This window comes from Indicator indicator, chromosome 2 (assembly GCF_027791375.1).
Source record: "Indicator indicator isolate 239-I01 chromosome 2, UM_Iind_1.1, whole genome shotgun sequence".
Lineage (NCBI taxonomy): Eukaryota > Metazoa > Chordata > Aves > Piciformes > Indicatoridae > Indicator > Indicator indicator.
In genome coordinates, this window is record NC_072011.1 from 39,458,577 (window position 1) to 39,477,643 (window position 19,067).

Below are 19,067 nucleotides of genomic sequence, written 5' to 3' on the forward strand. Positions count from 1 at the left end.
TGGAAGTGAGAATTTCCTTGATATTCATAAGCATCTTCCCACAAAGGGAGAAACATCCCTCAAACTTCTTACTGGGCTACATGCAATAAAATTAATTTACATCATTAAAACAGGAATTCTCAATGTGGCTAGATGTTTGAAATACAGTCGTGAATGCAGTGTTTCATTTTAAATACTTCCAGTTTAAAAATTGTTAGGGCTTACTTATGAAAAAACATTGACTTTACAAAACAGATTTGTATTTCAAGAAATGGAACAAAAAATATAATACAGGGCTAGAAACTGTATTTCAGATACTAATCACAGTTTTGTTTGGTTAACAATACCCAACATTTTACAAGGCTAGTCCCACAGGTATGAAAGTCAATAAATCCTGTGATTCACAAATAAACTGATGGTCAAAGTTGCTTCCTATTTCGAGCCCTGCATAACAAATTATGATGACAGCATGACTTTCATGTTGTGAATGTTAAGTTTAAACAGGGGTAGAAATTAACCTCTTTTCTCCCTCTGTCATCTGATTGGATATTCAAAACAGTTTCTGGTTTCTTTTGTTGTAGTGGGGTTTTGTTGGGTTGTTTTTTTGTTTGTTTGGGTCTTTTGCTATTGCTTATTTATGTCTTTGCATACCAGACAAACTACTCCTGTGAAACTGGCATGTTTCCAGCTACGAAGGGTTCTGAAGTCTTCTACATTAATGTGTGAACTATTAAACCAATGTCTTTTACAATTCAAGTTTCTGAATAATGAAAGTATAATCCATGCTTAAAGCAAGAAATTTTAATTCCAACACCTGGTTGGAAATAGTTATATCTAATCCAACTATTTATCAGGTAACCTGAGTGACTGTCATTAATTTCAACCCCTGAGAACTGTGAATAGGAAAGCAGTCAGGAGCAGCAAAGTAAAAGAGTAAGTAATTTTAGGAAAACATTGAAAGAAAGATAGACTTAAGGGTGTGAAAGATGTGAGATTTATGATTTTAAGGTGCAATGTTTTCCACTTACTCTTCACCCCCTTTTTCCCCTTGCGCTCCTTTTTGTATTGTTCCTTGAGTTTGGTTATTACTCCCTGGTCGACATTCCAAGCTTCAGGCATGAGACACTGGTCTTCCTTTTCTAAACAAAGTGAAACAAATGAAACATCCTTTTTCAATAATGTCACCAAGGGAATCTCCACTGAAGGAGGCAACAGCTGCTGTCAGTGGTATTTGTCTTTTGTTTTAAACAGACAGAAATAGCATTAAGCTTGTGGAAGCTATAAAACTGCTATTCACATTCCACCTCTATTTGCTCAGAATTTTCTTAATGAAAAATTGAGATTAATTTTAACATCCCTAATTTCTATAACCAAACACATAGCTACTCATAAATTAAAACATTTACTTTAAAATAAATCAGGACGTATTTTTTCAGCTTTGTCCTTACTCCAGGAAAGAGAAATATTATACATAGAAGCAGCAGCTATGTCCACTGGTGAACAACTCCAAAATTGCATCACTGCATTTCAAATTCATATTTCATTATCTTTGTGCTGTGTTGTTCTTTTCACAAAGCAGCAGCAGATTTAAATAATTTTTGAACACTGCATACAGGTCACCAAGTTGTGACCAAAACCTTAAAGCACTAAAGCCATGAAATTTCACTTCTGAGTCTCAGGCAAAAAAAAAAAAAAAAAAAACCACAAAAAACCACACACACACACACAAAAAAACCACCACAAAAAAAACCCCAAAACAACACACATACAAAAACCACACCACCAAGCCAAAACAAAACCAAACCCACCCAAAACACAAAACATCTCAATACCACTACTTTTTTCTTTTTTTTTTCTTTTGGACAAAAGATATAGAAGCAGGTATCTGTTATTATGGGGACCGACTTGTTAGAAGTTAACTATGCTGACAATGACCTAGGCTTCTTCCATCAACATCAAACCCAACAGGAGTCAGCAGCATACTCTTGCAGCAAGAGCCATCAACTGTATCTTGGTCCGCATTATAACTACAACGTAGCCAGTAGGGTGAGGGAAGCCATTATTCCCCTCTGTTTGGCAGTTATGAGACCGTATCTTTAGCACTGCATCCAGTATGATTTTTTTTTTTAACTGGAAATCCTCTAAGTGTAATGCTAAGTACCTAGTATCGACACAGTGTAGCAAGTCCAGGGGTGCCACTAAGATGAGGAAGGCAGTTGGAGCAAATGAGCTACAGGGTGGGGCTGAGGCTACTGGGAGTGCTCAGCCACGGCAAGCCATAGAGGCATCTTAGTGCTGCCTACAACTACCTAATGAGCAGGTGGAGAGAAGATAGAGATATATTTTGCTCAGAGTTTTATCACAGAAGGCGAATATACTTTTTACAATGCGGACAGAACACTGCCTCTGAGAATTTGAAAACTCCTTTGCTGGAAGACACTCAAAACTTGACCAGAAGGCAGCCAGAGTAAGCTGCCACAAACGGACTCAAGCAGGAGGTTGAACTAGACGATCTCTCACTCCTTTGAGTCCTTCAGTCATGACCCTACCTTTACTCATGAGTGACAGATTAATTCAAGACCCAAAGTCTTGAGTCATTAGTCTTTTTGCAACAGCTATGAAAATACAGATACTAGTAAGCGAAACAGAGACTCTACAAACACGGTCTGTGAACTGTCGTGTCCTTTTAATACATATGTCCAATTAAGAACCATTAATGATAAAGAATCGTGTGAAAAACTCAAAAAAGGCATGAGAAAATCATGCTTACGGGAAACAAGAATGTATTCTTTCTGGGACCAGGTTATAAGTTTTAATCATGTTTTCCACTCTGGCTACACAAGACTTTTTCCTCTCCTTCAACAAAAACTTCAAATGAATTTATATTAGCTGCATAATCTACATTAGCTTGCAGGAAAATAATTAATACATTAATCTTCTAGAGACTGTCCACGGGATGCTTCCTGCATGTCCCACAGATCCAGCTTCTCAACTGGATCCTGAATCACTACTACTATGCAAATGTTTTCTAGTTTAAAAATGCTCTGGTCAATTCTGAGGACCTTTCAAGCCATGAATTCAACAGATTAGTGTAACTGATCAGTAACGCTTGTGATACAAAATGAAGTGAGGACTTCCACTGTTTACTTCTACCCTCGCTACACAACATCATTCTTCCATGCTAAGGCTAACAGTTTCACTTGAATCAAAGTAAGGTAAGTGATCCATAATGGCAGTTGCTTGAAGAAGCTTATTCTTATATACAGTTCACAGATTGTGAAGGAAGTAACTGAAAACCACAAAATATCTATCACTCAAAAATCCTCTTAATATTTCTAGACATGAAACTACTGCCTCCATGACAATTTCTTTTAAAGCAGGAGTGTGAATTTGAGAACAAAAATGCTCCTGTTGGCATACTAACCTGTTGATGACAGGAGTAGCTACACTTACCTACCATGAGTGAATAAATAATACTAAAAGAGAAGTATCAGAAAAACCTAACAAAAATAGTTTTTCTTAAAAAAAAGGAGTAACATTCCTAAATTGCTTGGTGAGCAGAATACTGACTGCTGTATTTAACATAATTTTATAAGTCAGAGAGACTACACTACACTGAACAGTAATGTGGAGTTGAACTGGGAGTTGCACATGGCTTCAATGAAATACAGCATCTTGGAAACTGTTAGCTCATGACACTGCAGCTACCATGGCTTGTCTGTCAAGTAAGTTCCATTATAAATCACAGAATCACACAATGGTAGGGGTTAGAAGGGACCTCTGGAGATAATTTTTCCAATCCACCAGCTAACACAGGCACACCTATATCAGGTTGCACAGGAACACATCCAGGCAGGTTTTGAAAGTCTCCAGAGAAGGAGACTCCATGACCATTCTGGGCTGTTAGTTCTAGTGCTCTGTCCTCTCAGGAAAAGTTCTTCCTTAAGTTTAAGTGAAACCGCCTGTGTCCTAGATTTGTACCTATTGCCCCTCATCCTGCCACTGGCTACCCAGCCCCATCCTCATGACCTCCACCGTTTAGATATTTATATGCATTTAGAAGATTCTCTTCTCTTTTTCAGACTAAATAGCTCCAAGTCTGTAAGCCTCTCCTTGTAAGAGTCCTTCTAAGATGCTTCAGTCCCCTAATCATCTTTGTGGCCCTCCGTTGGACTCTACCCAGTAGTTGTTGGTTCCCCTTGAACTGTGGTTCCCAGACCTGGATACAATACTCATGGGGTGGCCTCACCTGGGCGGAAGAGGGAAGAGAACCTCCCTTGACCTGCTGGCCACGCTCTTCTTAATGCACCCCAGAACACTTGGCCTCCTTGGCCATAAAGGCACATTGCTGATTTATCGTGGACATGTCCCCCAGTAGTCCCAGGTCCTTCTCTGCAGAGATGCTTTCCAGCAGGTCAACCCCTAACCTGTGCTGCTGCAAGGGATTATTCCTCCTCCCTGGTGCAGGACTCTGCACTTGTCCTTGTTGAACTTCATGAGGTTCACCTCTGCTCTGCTCTCCAGCCTGTCCAGGTCTCACTGAATGGCAGTACAGCCTTCTGGCATGTCAGCAACTCACAGATTTGTATCACCAGCAAACTTGCTGAGGCTACACTCTGTCCCTTCATCCAGGTCGTTTATGGATATGTTGAACAATACTGGACCTAGTACTGACCTCTGTGGAATCCCACTAGCCACAGACCTCCAAACTAGACCCTTCACCATTGGTCACAACCTTCTGTGCTCTGTCCTCTAGCCAATTCTCAATCCACCTCACTGTCCACTCATCTAACCCACACTTCCTAAGCTTACTGGTGAAATCAGCAGCCCAGCTGAAGTGCATGTACACCAATGCACGCAGTATGGGCAACAAACAAGATGAATTGGAACTCTTGGTTCACCAGGAGAACTATGATGTAGTTGCCATCACAGAAACATGGTGGGACGATTCTCACAATTGGAGTACCGCACTGGGGGGTTATAAGCTCTTTAGGAGAGACAGGCAAGGGAGAAGAGGAGGAGGGGTGGCCCTGTATATTAGGGAATCCTTTGATGCCTCAGAACTTGAGGTTGCAGATGAAAGGGTTGAATGCTTGTGGGTTAAAATCAGAGGGAGGCCGCACAAAACTGACATCCTGATTGGAGTCTGTTATAGACCACCCAACCAGGACGAGGAGGCCGATGAGATATTCTATAAGCAGCTGGAAGCTGTCTCAAGATCATCAGACCTTGTCCTTGTGGGGGACTTTAACCTACCAGACATCTGCTGGGAACTTAATTCAGCAGAGAGGAGACAGTCCAGAAGGTTCCTAGAGTCCATGGATGACAACTTCCTGATGCAGCTCTTAGGTGAACCTACCAGGGGCAAGGCTCTGCTTGATCTGCTGTTCTCAAATAGAGAAGGGCTGGTGGGAGATGTGATGGTTGGAGGCTGTCTAGGGTGCAGCGACCATGAGATAGTGGAGTTTTCAATATGCAGGGAAATAGGGAGGAGCAGTAACAGAACCCTCACTTTGGACTTTCGGAGGGCAAACTTCAGGTTGTTCAGGCAACTTATTCAGAAAGTTCCCTGGGTAACATCCCTTAAGAAGAAAGGGGTCCAGGATGGTTGGACCTACTTCAAACAGGAGCTCTTAAAGGCACAGGAACTGGCAGTTCCCACATGCCGTAAGACAAGCCGGTGAGGAAGACGACTGGCCTGGATGAGCAAGCAGCTCCTGAAGGATTTAAGGGAAAAAAAGAGGGTTTATCGCCTTTGGAAAGGGGGGGAGGCAACTAGTGATATGTTTAAGGATGTTGCTAGATCATGTAGAAGAAAAATTAGAGAGGCAAAAGCACAGTTAGAAATTAAACTGGCCGCTTCTGTGAAGGACAACAAAAAGCATTTTTATAAATATATTAATGCTAAAAAGAGGGGCAAGAGGAGCCTCCACTCTTTATTGGACGTGGAGGGTAACATTGTAACTAAGGATGAGGAGAAGGCTGAGATTCTAAATACTTTCTTTGCCTCCATTTTCAACAGTAAGGCAGGAGGACTTCAGGATAACTGGCCTCCTGAGCTGGTTGATGGGGTCAAGGAGCAGTGTTGTACTCCTGAAATCCATGTGGAATTAGTTCGAGACTTGTTGAGTCACTTGGATATTCACAAGTCCATGGGACCTGATGGGATTCATCCTAGGGTGCTGAAAGAGCTGGCAGATGAGCTGGCCAAGCCTCTCTCCATCATTTTCCACCAGTCCTGGCTCACTGGAGAGGTCCCAGAAGACTGGAAACTGGCCAATGTGACGTCCATCCACAAGAAGGGACGAACAGAAGAACCTGGGAACTACAGGCCTGTCAGCCTGACCTCAGTGCCAGGGAAAATCATGGAGCAGATTGTCTTGGGGGCAATCACTGCGCACCTGAAGGATGGCCAAGGAATCAGGCCCAGCCAGCATGGATTTAGGAAGGGCAGGTCCTGCCTCACCAACCTGATCTCCTTCTATGATCAGGTGACCAGTCTGGTGGACGTAGGAAAGGCTGTGGATGTAGTCTACCTGGACTTCAGCAAGGCCTTTGACACTGTCCCCCACAGCAAACTCCTGGCCAAGCTGTCAGCCTGTGGCTTGGACAGCAGCACTCTGCACTGGGTTAGGAACTGGCTGGAGGGCAGAGCCCAGAGAGTGGTGGTGAATGGTGCCACATCCAGCTGGCAGCCTGTCACTAGTGGTGTCCCCCAGGGATCAGTGCTGGGCCCCATCCTGTTCAATATCTTTATTGATGATCTGGATGAGGGGATTGAGTCCATCATCAGTAAATTTGCAGATGACACCAAGCTGGGAGCAGGTGTTGATCTGTTAGAAGGTAGAAGGGCTCTGCAGAGGGACCTTGACAGGCTGGACACATGGGCAGAGTCCAACAGGATGGCATTCAACAAATCCAAGTGCCAGGTGCTCCACTTTGGCCACAACAACCCCATGCAGAGCTACAGGCTGGGGTCAGAGTGGCTGGAGAGCAGCCAGGCTGAAAGGGACCTGGGGCTACTGGTTGACAGCCGCCTGAACATGAGCCAGCAGTGTGCCCAGGTGGCCAAGAGAGCCAATGGCATCCTGGCCTGCATCAGGCATAGTTTGGCCAGCAGGAGCAGGGAGGTCATTGTACCCCTGTACACAGCACTGGTTAGGCCACACCTTGAGTACCGTGTCCAGTTCTGGGCTCCTCAGTTTAGGAAAGATGTTGAATTGCTGGAGCATGTCCAGAGAAGGGCAACGAGGCTGGTGAGAGGCCTTGGGCACAAGCCCTATGAGGAGAGGCTGAGGGAGCTGGGACTGCTTAGCCTGGAGAAGAGGAGGCTCAGGGGTGACCTCATTGCTGTCTACAACTACCTGAAGGGAGGTTGTAGCCAGGAGGGGGTTGGTCTCTTCTCCCAGGCAACCAGCACCAGAACAAGAGGACACAGTCTCAAGCTGTGCCAGGGGAGGTTTAGGCTGGAGGTGAGGAGAAAGTTCTTCACAGAGAGAGTGGTTGGCCATTGGAAGGTGGTGGAGTCACCATCCCTGGAGGTGTTTAAGAGGGGATTGGACGTGGCACTTGGTGCCATGGTTTAGATAGGCATGAGGTTTAGGGTGACAGGTTGGACTCGATGATCTTTGAGGTCTCTTCCAGCCTTCTTGATTCTATGAAATTCTATGAAATACCTAGAAGGATGTTATGGGAGACAGTGTCAAAAGCCTTGCTGAAGTCAAGGTAGACAATATCCACTGCTCACCCCTCCTCTACCCAGTTGGTCACACTATCATAGAAGGCTATCAGACTGTTTGAGCATGAATCCATGCAGACCATTCCTGGTAACGTTCTTTTCCTCCAAATGCTTAGAGATGATGTCCAGAATGACCTGTTACATCACCATTCTAGGGATAGAGGTGAAGCTGACTGGCCTGTAGTTTCCTGGGTCCTCCTTCTTGCCCTTTTTGAAGGCTGGAGTGACACTGGCTTTCATTCAATCCTCCTGTTCTCCATGACCTTTCAAAAACGATGCAGAATGGCTTAGCAATAACCTTAGCTAGCTCTATTATTTTCTTAATTCTTTCTGTGTCCACTTACACTTCAGACTTTCCAGAGCAGCTTAAGGAGGAAACAACTACCCATCAAGACATTTAACCACACCTCTTCCTTCTTGCTTTCCCTGTGGGTTTACAAAGAATAATTACATCAAGGTAAAGTGGATGCTGGCATTCTGGGCTGCAGGACATGAACCTCCAAGGACAGAGCTGAAAAGTTTGTGAAATGTCTCCCTCTGGCTAGGAGGCTTAAAGATACATTCGTCTGATAAACTACCTAAAAAAAAAAAAAGGCGCAACAGAACAGTTCATATTGCCCAAATTGCTAACACCCAGTAAAAGTACAACTAATTCAGTCTTTATGACTCACATTGATACAGAGTGTAAAGTGGGGGAAAGTAAAGACAAAATAACTTTCACATCAATTGTAAAATACAGCTTTATCAGAGCCCTTCATTAGCATGAGTCACCGAAAAAATACATTGAAATTCCACTCATAATACTCAAATTCTATTTGCCTTATTATTAAAGAAAAGGAAAAAGACAACCAAATGCATAAGCATTGAAGAAACTTTGCATTAAAGCAATATACAGAATAATGAGATTATGTCAAGAGAACTTTAGTCTGCCAATTATTTACTGCAGCAACACTCAAAAGGTGTGGTGATCATAACAGAGATGCCAATCAAATAAATCAGTATTTCACAATATATCCTTAGCATATTCCTTTTCTCCCAGTACAATCCATTAGTTTTCCTTACCCCATTCTGTTCCATCTCCTGAACTTCGTGATTCCCCATCACCTTCATCTGAGGTAACCAAAAAGTCAAACTCTTTCAAAGCTTCTTCTGTATCTCTGTCCTCACTGCTGTCAGATAGCACCCTTTTCCTTACAATCTGAAAAGCCAAGAAGGAGAAAAAAAAAAGCCTGAATTGAGTAACATGCACATGTTTATACCAAACAGAACTGTCTTGTCTTCTATGCAGTACCCTAAAACAGGAAAATGAAGCAGAAAAATACGTACCAATAAGCAAATCTGGGATGAGCATATAAACTTTGTTCCACTTCCTAAGTTAAAAGGAAATTAGTCTGTAGATCTTTCTTCCAGTAACCAATAATGAACTACTCGATAATGAATCTATACTTCCATGGATCAGTGTGGGGTTTTTTTAACCCTAGAAACCACTTCAGCAAAACCAAACTCAACCCTGTTTCTCTGAGAAAAGCCTTTTTCACTCTCACATTTGAAATCACTCTACATGTAGACCAAAAGACAAATCCAACAGGTTTGCAAAGATCCTCTTTAAAACTGATGGTTTAAGCGTTCATTTTTTAAACTGATCATACAAATAATCACATCCATCATAAATTAACTTCAATTGTTAGGAAACATAACTCATTGAATAAATACTATTTTTCAAAAGATGGGGATAAAATTAAGTACTGATTGTACATATCTATTCTATGTCACCATGCAACAAAATCATACAGCAAAGTATAGACCATGAGGGAGTTTCACGCATTTGACTGAATAAATAAACATGTTTATTAAGCACATGTTTGAGTCTTTTCAGTTATACTTTTTCTTCTTTTCACAAGCTATTTAAAGAGAAATGTGGTATTTCAGTCTTGTACCCTACAAGGATAAATTTCTACAAGTCACTTTAAATATCCGTACATTTATATAAGAATTCAACAAACAATGCTTTTTTTTGTTTTGGTTTGGTTTTTTTACATTCTACATGACAAAATATCTTCGAACTAAGCTGAAAATTGTAAAAAAAAAAAAAAAAAAAAGTCATCTACTACCTTAAAAATTGTATAAAATATATACCAAAAATACTATGCAGTATGGAATACCAGAAAGACTATTTAAAAGGTTTTAATCAGTCACTGCAAACTTAAAGCAATAAACATGGCAAAGCTTAACTTGTCTGCAGAACTCAGAAATGTGTATGTAATTCCTCTTATGCACACATGCTTGAGCAGACCATCATAAAGATGCATTAATGCATGTGTACATACACAGTCATATTACAGGCATCTCATTAATCTCACTTTTTCTGTTCTTCGTAACTTTTTCAATTATTTTTTCCACTCACTGTTGCGCTATCAATGATTGTTTTCTCTCTTCCTTCCATATCCTCTTCATCTTCTTCATCACTAAAGTCTGCAGCTGCATTTTCAAGAAACTTGAAGGTCTCTAGCAGAGAGGCAGAGTCAGTCAATTCAGGTTTCCTAAACAACAACAACAACCACCATGATGAGTCAAAAGAAATCACAATAAAATCACTTTTGCAATTACCAGTCTGTTCTGTGTTATAATGTCCAATAACATGAGACTAAAATAAAGCTACAGCCAAAAATGGACTGTTACAGATAAAAATGGTTATGAATAAAAAATGTAAGCGTTACCCATAAACTCTTTTGTTAGAATTAACAATTATTCTTTCCAGGACAGACACTTCAGTTTTTTATTTGAAAGGCAACATTCATCTGATGTGTACCTAAAAGCAACACCAATACTGACCATCACTTGAAAGCCTCAGTAACAAGGATGTAAGTTACAGCTATTAAGTTGGCCTCCCACCTGTACATAAGGGTTCAGGAAAACTTTCCTGCTGCTATTTGATGTTTCTCACCTTGCTGGGAAACGTTGAAGTCTAGAGCTATAATTCATTAACTTTTGAGACATGATAAATTTGCTACTATAAAAAAATATAATAGTAAATACAATTAATGAGTAAATGATGTTTATGTAGCTGTTCATGTTAAACAAATAAGGATACGGATGATGATTGGGTAAAATTATGACTGCATTGGTATAAATTCAGGCAGTGCCTCAGAACATGAAGCTTAAAGGTTTTCCTCTTAACTGAAGAGGAAGAATCCAAGAAGCAGGCAGTAACCATTATTAAAATTGGTGAAAGTCCGATTAAAGTAATCTTAGTATGAACAACAGGTACCATGTTTTCTATGCAGAAGATGGTACTTCTCCATCAATCCCTCAAAGATAAGGTGGTAAAAAAAAATTCAGTTCTTCGGTTTGAAGTGTAATGAATGCTTCCACAAAAACTTTTACATTCTTTACATGATTTTACAGCAGTAGGGACAAACTTCATTACTTTCTTACCTTTAATAAGCAGTCTGTATTTCACAGTTCCTCACTAAATGCATGTCATCTTGATTTTCACAACCACTGAAACAATAGAAGTCTCCCTCTCTTTCCAGAATCGTAGCTCTAGGTTGTCTTGTACGGCCACCCTTACCACCACCTTGTGCCTTGCTAATGCACCACCTTGCACCTGCTATGACCCATTTCAAAAGGTTCAATCAACTAGTAAGCCTGTAGAGTAAGGCCTTTTAAACACTCAACAGTGTAAATACCTGATTATCCATCACCCACTTACTCCAGTGTTTCTTTATAGGACTTTTCAAAGATTTAATATAGCACATTCAAGGGCACAAAAATCAGTTGTGTAATAAGGTGTGATAAATAGCACACTTCCTTTACAGTTTCTGTCCAAGCATTAGCAGGAGTTACTTTTTCATAGCCCAAATATGTCCACATCTCATGAAGACAATTTGATATTCTACCATTTTTTTCTATTTACTCAAATAATGGCCCAAAAATACCAATGAAGGCTTTGTTTGTTCACTTGTTTCTAAGACAAATCTGAAAGCACTCTGCAATATTCTTCTTTTTCCTTAAGTAATCACTGCTTTGGCAGACAATAACTCTTGTATCTGTAGGAATAACATACATTTTCACAGAAATCCTATGTTACTATTATTTTCTCATTTCCAACACACAAATATCGATCAGACAAAACTTCTAACGTGCTCCAATTAACTAACTTCTTGATTTTCAGCAGATTTGATGAAATTTTAGTAGACTAAAACATATGACTACAACTATATTTCTGGGTTTGGCTGTTTGTTTTTTTCCCCTCCCTCTGCTTTTTGCCATGTAAAAATCTGCCATGTAAAAACATCATGGCTGCTGATCTATATCAGCAACTATCAGACATGCTACAGTACACACATATGGAACAAATACAGAATTTTAATCAATACAACTTGTTACCAAGAGACAGATATCCTTTAATAGGTAGAAATATTTGCAGTAATTCACACCTAGATTTGGTTCTGTGCTCATTTGATCTTAAATTGGGTTCTCCCACACTTAAGTTTTAAGTGACCTCCAAAAGAGAAAGTTCTACATTTACTTAAGTAATTGGTGTGAATTCAACTATCATATTAACCATGACACACTTTAGCAGGCAGGATATATACATAATTAGAATGGTCTATAAAACTGCTTTGCTTGGATAAGACCTTTAAGATCATCATCAGCTCCATCCATTAATGGTGTAGTCTCCATTTACACAGGAGAGTAAAAGGCATCTCATACATTGAAAAACAAAGTAGTTTATCATGTGTTTCAAAACTCCTGCACAGTAAAAAATGTACAAAGTCAGCATAGCATCACAGACGATTATTTGTGTTAAGGCTTGACTTCCAAAAAACAATTAATAAGAACCAAAAATGAACACAGAAGTGACAGAATATTTGAAGTACTTAAAGATTCTACAAGGAAAAGAAGCTTCAAGCTGACAGGTTGATTTGCTACATTATACTCCAATACACTTTATCAGTCAAATCAAAAGTTAACTCAGTTAACTTCGTCCTTTAGCAACACAGAAACATAACGAACTTTAGAAATTACTGTCAGCATGAACACTTAGAAATACTGTAAAACATATTTAAGAAAATGTCTAGCCTTAGGTAATTTATGTTACATACTTTGGCAATTTGAAGCTTGTTTGTTTCATTATTTTCCATCTATTTACTTTGCTTCTCTTCTGGGGTCATTGACAAAGTAATATAAAAAAGCAGACGTGGCAAAAATATCCAGAGATAACAGTAGCACAATAAATTGCTTAAAATTCCATTTTAGTAAAAGAAACATAACTCAACATTTCCAGGGATTCTGCAGTCTAGAATATTCTAAAAATTATTAATGCATGAAAACAATAGAATGGAGCTCCAAAGGTGGGGACTGATACATGACTACGAGTGAGATAAGACTATGGCAAGGAGCAATACATGTTGCAAATAAAGGGAGACCAAAAAAAACCCCAAAAACGACAATCACTGGACTGTCCTGGATCAAATTTTCGAAGTGCAATAACTCATGTGTTTCTTTTTCCTTCATAGTGCTTAAAGCAACACTCACATGGAGGAATAAGCCAGAAGTCCCCAATAGGCAAGAGCAGCTACAGAATCTGCTAAACTAGGAGCACAGAGCAATTGGATTTTGTCACAAATTCCTTGACACTGTGCGCCTCAGCCACTTGCTCTGAATCTCTTTCCCACTACTCCTTCCTCAACTGTAATCTACAACAGCATCCTTGCATGGTTTTCTCTACAGTACTTAACCTTGCCTTCTTTTCTTAAGGGTTTCATCCCAGTTGACTTAATTCCTAAATAAACTTAACAAAACAAACAAACAAAAAAAAAACACAAAACCAAATAAGATCGTTTAACCAAAACAACATCATCTACCAGTTAACTGTCAACTTGTGTATTACATCCTCCTCTCCATTAGCTTTATCCAATCAGACAGGAAAGTCTTTGGGGAAAAGAGTCTACCTGCTAGTCATGTCTGTAAATGATAAAGCACAACTAGACTAACTGCTTGTCACAAACATAACAAATACAGCTAGTGCCAGAAAGTAAAGTATAGCTACACTACTGCTGCTGGGCTTTCCACCTTACTATTAATGAATGAGTAGCACACAGATTTTGTGAGTGTTACTCTGGACACAGGAAATATCTAATCCCCAAAGATAAGACATTTTTTCCTGTTTAAAACACAGAATTCTTGTTACAAATGGGCTAGTAACTGAAGTGATATGGCTCAAGACAAGTATTTTATGTAAAAATGGCCCTCACATCAAAATATTAACAGCTTTTCAGAATGTGTAACATTTACTATTCAGGATCTTAACAAAATTTTTTTCCTTACTGAGGTCAAAGTAGAAACCATAATTTATAGGAAAGGTGAAGTTAGCAGGTGGAAACTAAAAGAGCAGCACACTGATGATACCTTTCCTGCTCCCCTACAACATTTCATGTTTAACTTAGACTAAAGCCATATTACAGACACATTTTCTTTGTAACTGACATACGGAACATTTCCATCATCTGCTTCATTCATAGTAACTCTTGGGAGTTTGTGGTCATGTCCAGGGAGACTCTCATAAACTTCTCCGATAAACTGCCCAACGACAAGGCCATTAAGTGCCTTGGTCCTACTCACTCCCTCGAAGGAAAAAGTAAAGTGGGTTTTTGTTTGTCATATCTAATGCATACACAAGTTATCTTAAACAAAACCAGGTTTTATTGATAAATTCAGAAGCAGGAAGAAATACCACAGTAAAGTTAAACAAACACAAGTTCCATTTTAGGCTGAGAAATGTTTCTGGGGACCTGTAAAGGAAAAAACCTGTTGTAATCCAGCATTTAGAGAGCTATTTCAGCATACTGTTTCTTGAACTCAGTGTCATCCCACTACGAAAACGTGCTACTGTAAGGACATAAATTTTATTAATTTCATCCCACTATGAGAATGTGCAACTGTAAGGACATAAATTTTATTAATTTCCCATAAAATTTGGTTATTTCATGTTTTCCAACATAGCTAATTGAGTTCTTTCAAACTGGATGCAGTAAATAAATGCATGCAAATTCAAATATATTCTTTTCTATGAAGATTGTCTTTAAGAACAGTTTGTTAGATCTTCAGTACTGTGCAAAATCTTTCATAATGCAGCACAGAAATATATCAAACTTGCAATTTTTAAAACCATGGAGAACTTAAAAATCATCAAAATTTATGCACAAGGAATGTGGAACAGGCTAGAGACTGTCACAAACCTTTGAAACCACCTACGAATTCACACCACACAATGCAAGAACCAGTGCAATACGTACTATAACTGGTAAGCAACACTTACAAAATGGTTTGGATGCAAATTCGAATCAAAGGAATGCCGTTTTTAAAGAAAAGGCCATTTCTGTTGCCATATCTACTTGGATACGTAAAATGTATCAAATAAGCTTTTTAAAAAACAAAAATAAGGAAAAAAAAATCAGTGTTTGAAGAACTAATGTTTATAAGCTATTTATCCATTGGCTCCCCCCTGCTTTTCTTTCTTCCACTATAAAACTTCACTGTCTCTTATTCCCCCCTTACTTCTATACCATGAGTCTTACATTATTTTTTCAAGGAGCATCTTTCAAACCCTTAAGTCATAGATCCATGACAATGAAATTAAGAGCAATCCATTGATACTACTTTCTTCACACAAAATTGTTGTTTGTTTTTTTTTTTTGCTTTAATGCAAATCTGGTATCAAAAGTATCTTTGAAATGCCTCTTAGCTCACTGAAATGGAGGTAGGGACCAACAGGATAAAGGCGGAAAATAACACCAGTAGAGGAAAAAAGGCAAATAGATTTGTGATTTTTTTTTTCTTTTAGTAATTCAATATTTTAGTGTTGCATATTACTTTAGAAATTATTTTTTCATGGCAGATACTATCTCAGGTTGTTATATTCAGAGACTATTTTCCCAAATAAACCATTTTATAAGTTAGTCAGCACACAACATTCATCAGCCAATATGCAGCATTTGCATTACATGGGTCAGTGTTAATAGAATTTAGAGATGCAAAAGAGTTACTCAACGCCTTCTGGTGTAGAAAGACGTTCATTCACTGGAGTGTCAGTTGAAATGATTTGTTGTACATCAGAAAGATAAGGTCTTCAAAATGTTTATTTTTAGTATTTGAAAATATCCTGGTTTTGCTCTCAAATGTTGAGGTTCAATGCCTTTTTGTAAAATATGGATAGTAGAAGCCACATGTGGTTCAATAGGAAAAAAAAAGGCAGTAAATCAGCTTCAGAGGGAGACTGATACATCATTCAGAATAATTCTTCTTTTAAAAGTCTCTATTGCCTATTTAAACATAGTTCTAATAATCAAATCTTCAGGAAGAACTCAGGTAATTTATCCATATTGTTTGTATATATACACATGCCCATATGTATAAGTGTATATACATACATATGCGCAGTATACCCTTGTTCCTTTCCAGTTCTATTCCTTTATTAAATTTGCTACCACTTGTATCAAATAGTAGCCAAATACACACTTTCAAAAAAGGTAAATTGACTGTCAGTCAGAAAAACAAAGCTATTAAAAAATGAGGTAATAAGTGGACTGAAGATACTCGAATGCTGTCATGTTTTCATGGCTACAGGTGACATCTGCAGGCAGCTCTTGTTTGTGTTTCAATTTGTTGTTGGTAAAGTATGTTTCACTGTAGGTGTTAAAAATTTCAATCATTATTACAAAGTTATTAATTTTAGTATCTATTTTTGAGTCCAGTCATGCCAAGTGGTACTTATCTTTTGAAATGCAAGTGAACTGATTGAAGAAAATGAAAACAGATTCTCTTTTAAATTCCATTAAATAAGTGGAAACAGGACTATATCTATCTCAGGTTACCATAACAACATTTCATTTATGGAATCAAAATCTTGCAGGGTGCATTCAAAATCCACATGATGTCTTGAGTGCTAAAGTTTTCAAGAGGATCTGTACATTAGCAAATAAATAGGCAACGTAAGAATACAAGTTTGGCCACAGATGTAGAAGCTAGTAACATATAAAGACTGACACGACTTCACCTAATACTAATACTAAAATGAGATACTGGTTTGGCTTCAAAAAACTTTCAGACAACAGTAGTTTGTTTGTCACTGTACCAAAAGAAGAAAAAAAAACAAACCAGGTGTAGGGAGTTCTCAGATATAACTATAACCCTCTAATATACAAAAAATTAAGCTGAGGGGTATAAGGGACCAAGTGGCAATTCTCTGAAATAACTGCAGCCTAACAGAATTGAGGATATAGCTGATATAAAAGACAAGTTCTGGTATAACAGATAACCCATAAAATATTTTAAAAGATGTAGTGAGCTGAGCAGAAGAAGAATACCCTTTCTGCACACTACCAATATACAGTACACCTCTCTGGGGTCAGATGAAAAATGCCTGGGCATAACTTTGCAATGACCAAATGTGTTTTTTTCAGAGGTAGATGAGAAATATTGCTAAAGGAGGTTGAGTAGGAACAACAAGCAAAATGTTGAGCATGTCAGCTCTTCAATTCTTCTACTGGAATTTCTCTCAGTATCAACTTGGTTTGTTCTCCAACATGTTCATTTCATTGGAAGTACTGGTTGATTACCAATAAAGAGTCAAAACATAAAGGAAGCTTTGTTTCCTGCTATCATTACTCCCTCTCCCCTCTCAATGATACAACCACATGGCAGCATAAAAGTATCAAATATCTTTCTTTTACTTTGAGAGTTATCACAAGTGGTCAGTTGAACAGAAGGCAGTTTAGCCAATTAGCTCTTTCTGCAATTCATGTTGCTATATGGAGCAATCTTGGAGGAAATGTAAAGTTAACATGCCTTTCATTTTTGTGTTCTTGAAATGCATCATTTGTATTAATTTTCATTCTGTTTTTCACCATGCTGTTTTCTCTTCTATTGTACACAACCTCTATCACATTCACCCACATTCTTTCCAAACTCTTATTGATTTGTCTTCATTGTTTCTCACAAGCTTTCTTTTTACTCAATCCTCGTACTCCACTTCACATATCCTCCCTTCCATGTAATCATCAGACTTAAAATTCACAATCTCATCTGGGTCCACAATATTATGCAGTTCTTCCAAGATCAAACAAATCTAATGTTCTATGAGCTGCATTCTCTCACTTTAACTGAGGTATTCCTTGTTAGACTAGATTAATTTCGACACATTCCATCTGTGCCCAGTACTGTGCTCTTCAAATGTAACGAAAACATCTTCAGGTTGACCACTAGCCTCAAGTCTGCTAGTAGATGTTTGACATACATCAAATGGTTTGAACCACAAAACTTGCCAAAATGCATTGACCTAAGCAGTTCACAGGCTTCTGTGGCGATAACAAAGCTTTCACATACACTTTCTCTGTATCCTTACAACAATACAGCATCTTCCTTCTGCATTTAGTTTACAACTGTCCCAATGTTCGGTTGTCCTGGCAAGCACACACATGTCCTTAACCTTCCTGAGATCATACTAAGGTTTGGATGGATTCTTGTTCTTATAACCTGTTACTATAATGTTCCTCCTCTAACACTACCCAACTGTAGGCACTTCCAACCACCCCAGCTTGCTGTGGCCCCAACGTTCTTGACCTTTTACATGCATGCTAGGAATACCATGAAGTTCCTGAAAGAGCTGCCAACCTTTTTGCTCTCCCAGTGAGACATCTAGCTCTGGTGAGATTGCGTCAGAGCGCCCCTATCTTGGCTGCAAGATAGAATTTAGCCCAGTCATCTAAATTTTTCCCAGTTCTGCCAACTGGGTAGAAGAGCACTGAACTAAGTTCTCAAACTCTCAGTAAGAATTTCAAATGTGATCAGGAAGAAGCATCCACATGCCTTAAGTCCCTACTCAATGCTAAAACATGTATAGAACAGCTTCTTTTTGAGCAGTATTAGCATGTAGTAAGTAATGCTGTCAACAGATGAGTCAGGTAAATATAAGCTAATCAAAAACATCTAATTTCTTATTTCCCATCTGCCACAGAACTGCACTTTGAAATCCGAGGCAAGCAATGAGGCAGTTGAGAGGGTGTGAACAGTGCCACAGAAACAGTGAAGTGTCTAATTTTACAGTATCTAGTAGCACAAGCTGAAAAAGCTACTGAAAACCGGAAGTGCAAACTAGGAAAAAAGCCACTGAATGCTTCCTGCATGGAAAACTGAACGAGATGGTACAAAAACATACCACCTGTTAAGACTGATATAACAATGTAAAACTAAACCCCTGGAAAATTATCCCACTGTAAAACCTCAGAATCACTTCTCACACATCATGTACCAAAATGCTCCACAGTCTGCTGTCTTCTGCATCACA

The 19,067-nt window shown here is 38.9% G+C and overlaps 1 protein-coding gene across 1 annotated transcript in view; it reads right to left on the reverse strand.

Annotated features, from left to right (window-relative positions):
* The window catches only part of STRN (striatin), a 64,682-nt gene that overhangs the window by 18,360 nt on the left and 27,255 nt on the right, over positions 1-19,067 (reverse strand). The window contains exons 6-8 of the mRNA XM_054399290.1: positions 10,122-10,257; positions 8,780-8,915; positions 1,008-1,118 (exon numbers count right to left, since the gene is read on the reverse strand). Coding sequence (XP_054255265.1) covers positions 1,008-1,118; positions 8,780-8,915; positions 10,122-10,257 — 383 coding nt within the window. The remainder of the gene's footprint in view (positions 1-1,007; positions 1,119-8,779; positions 8,916-10,121; positions 10,258-19,067) is intronic.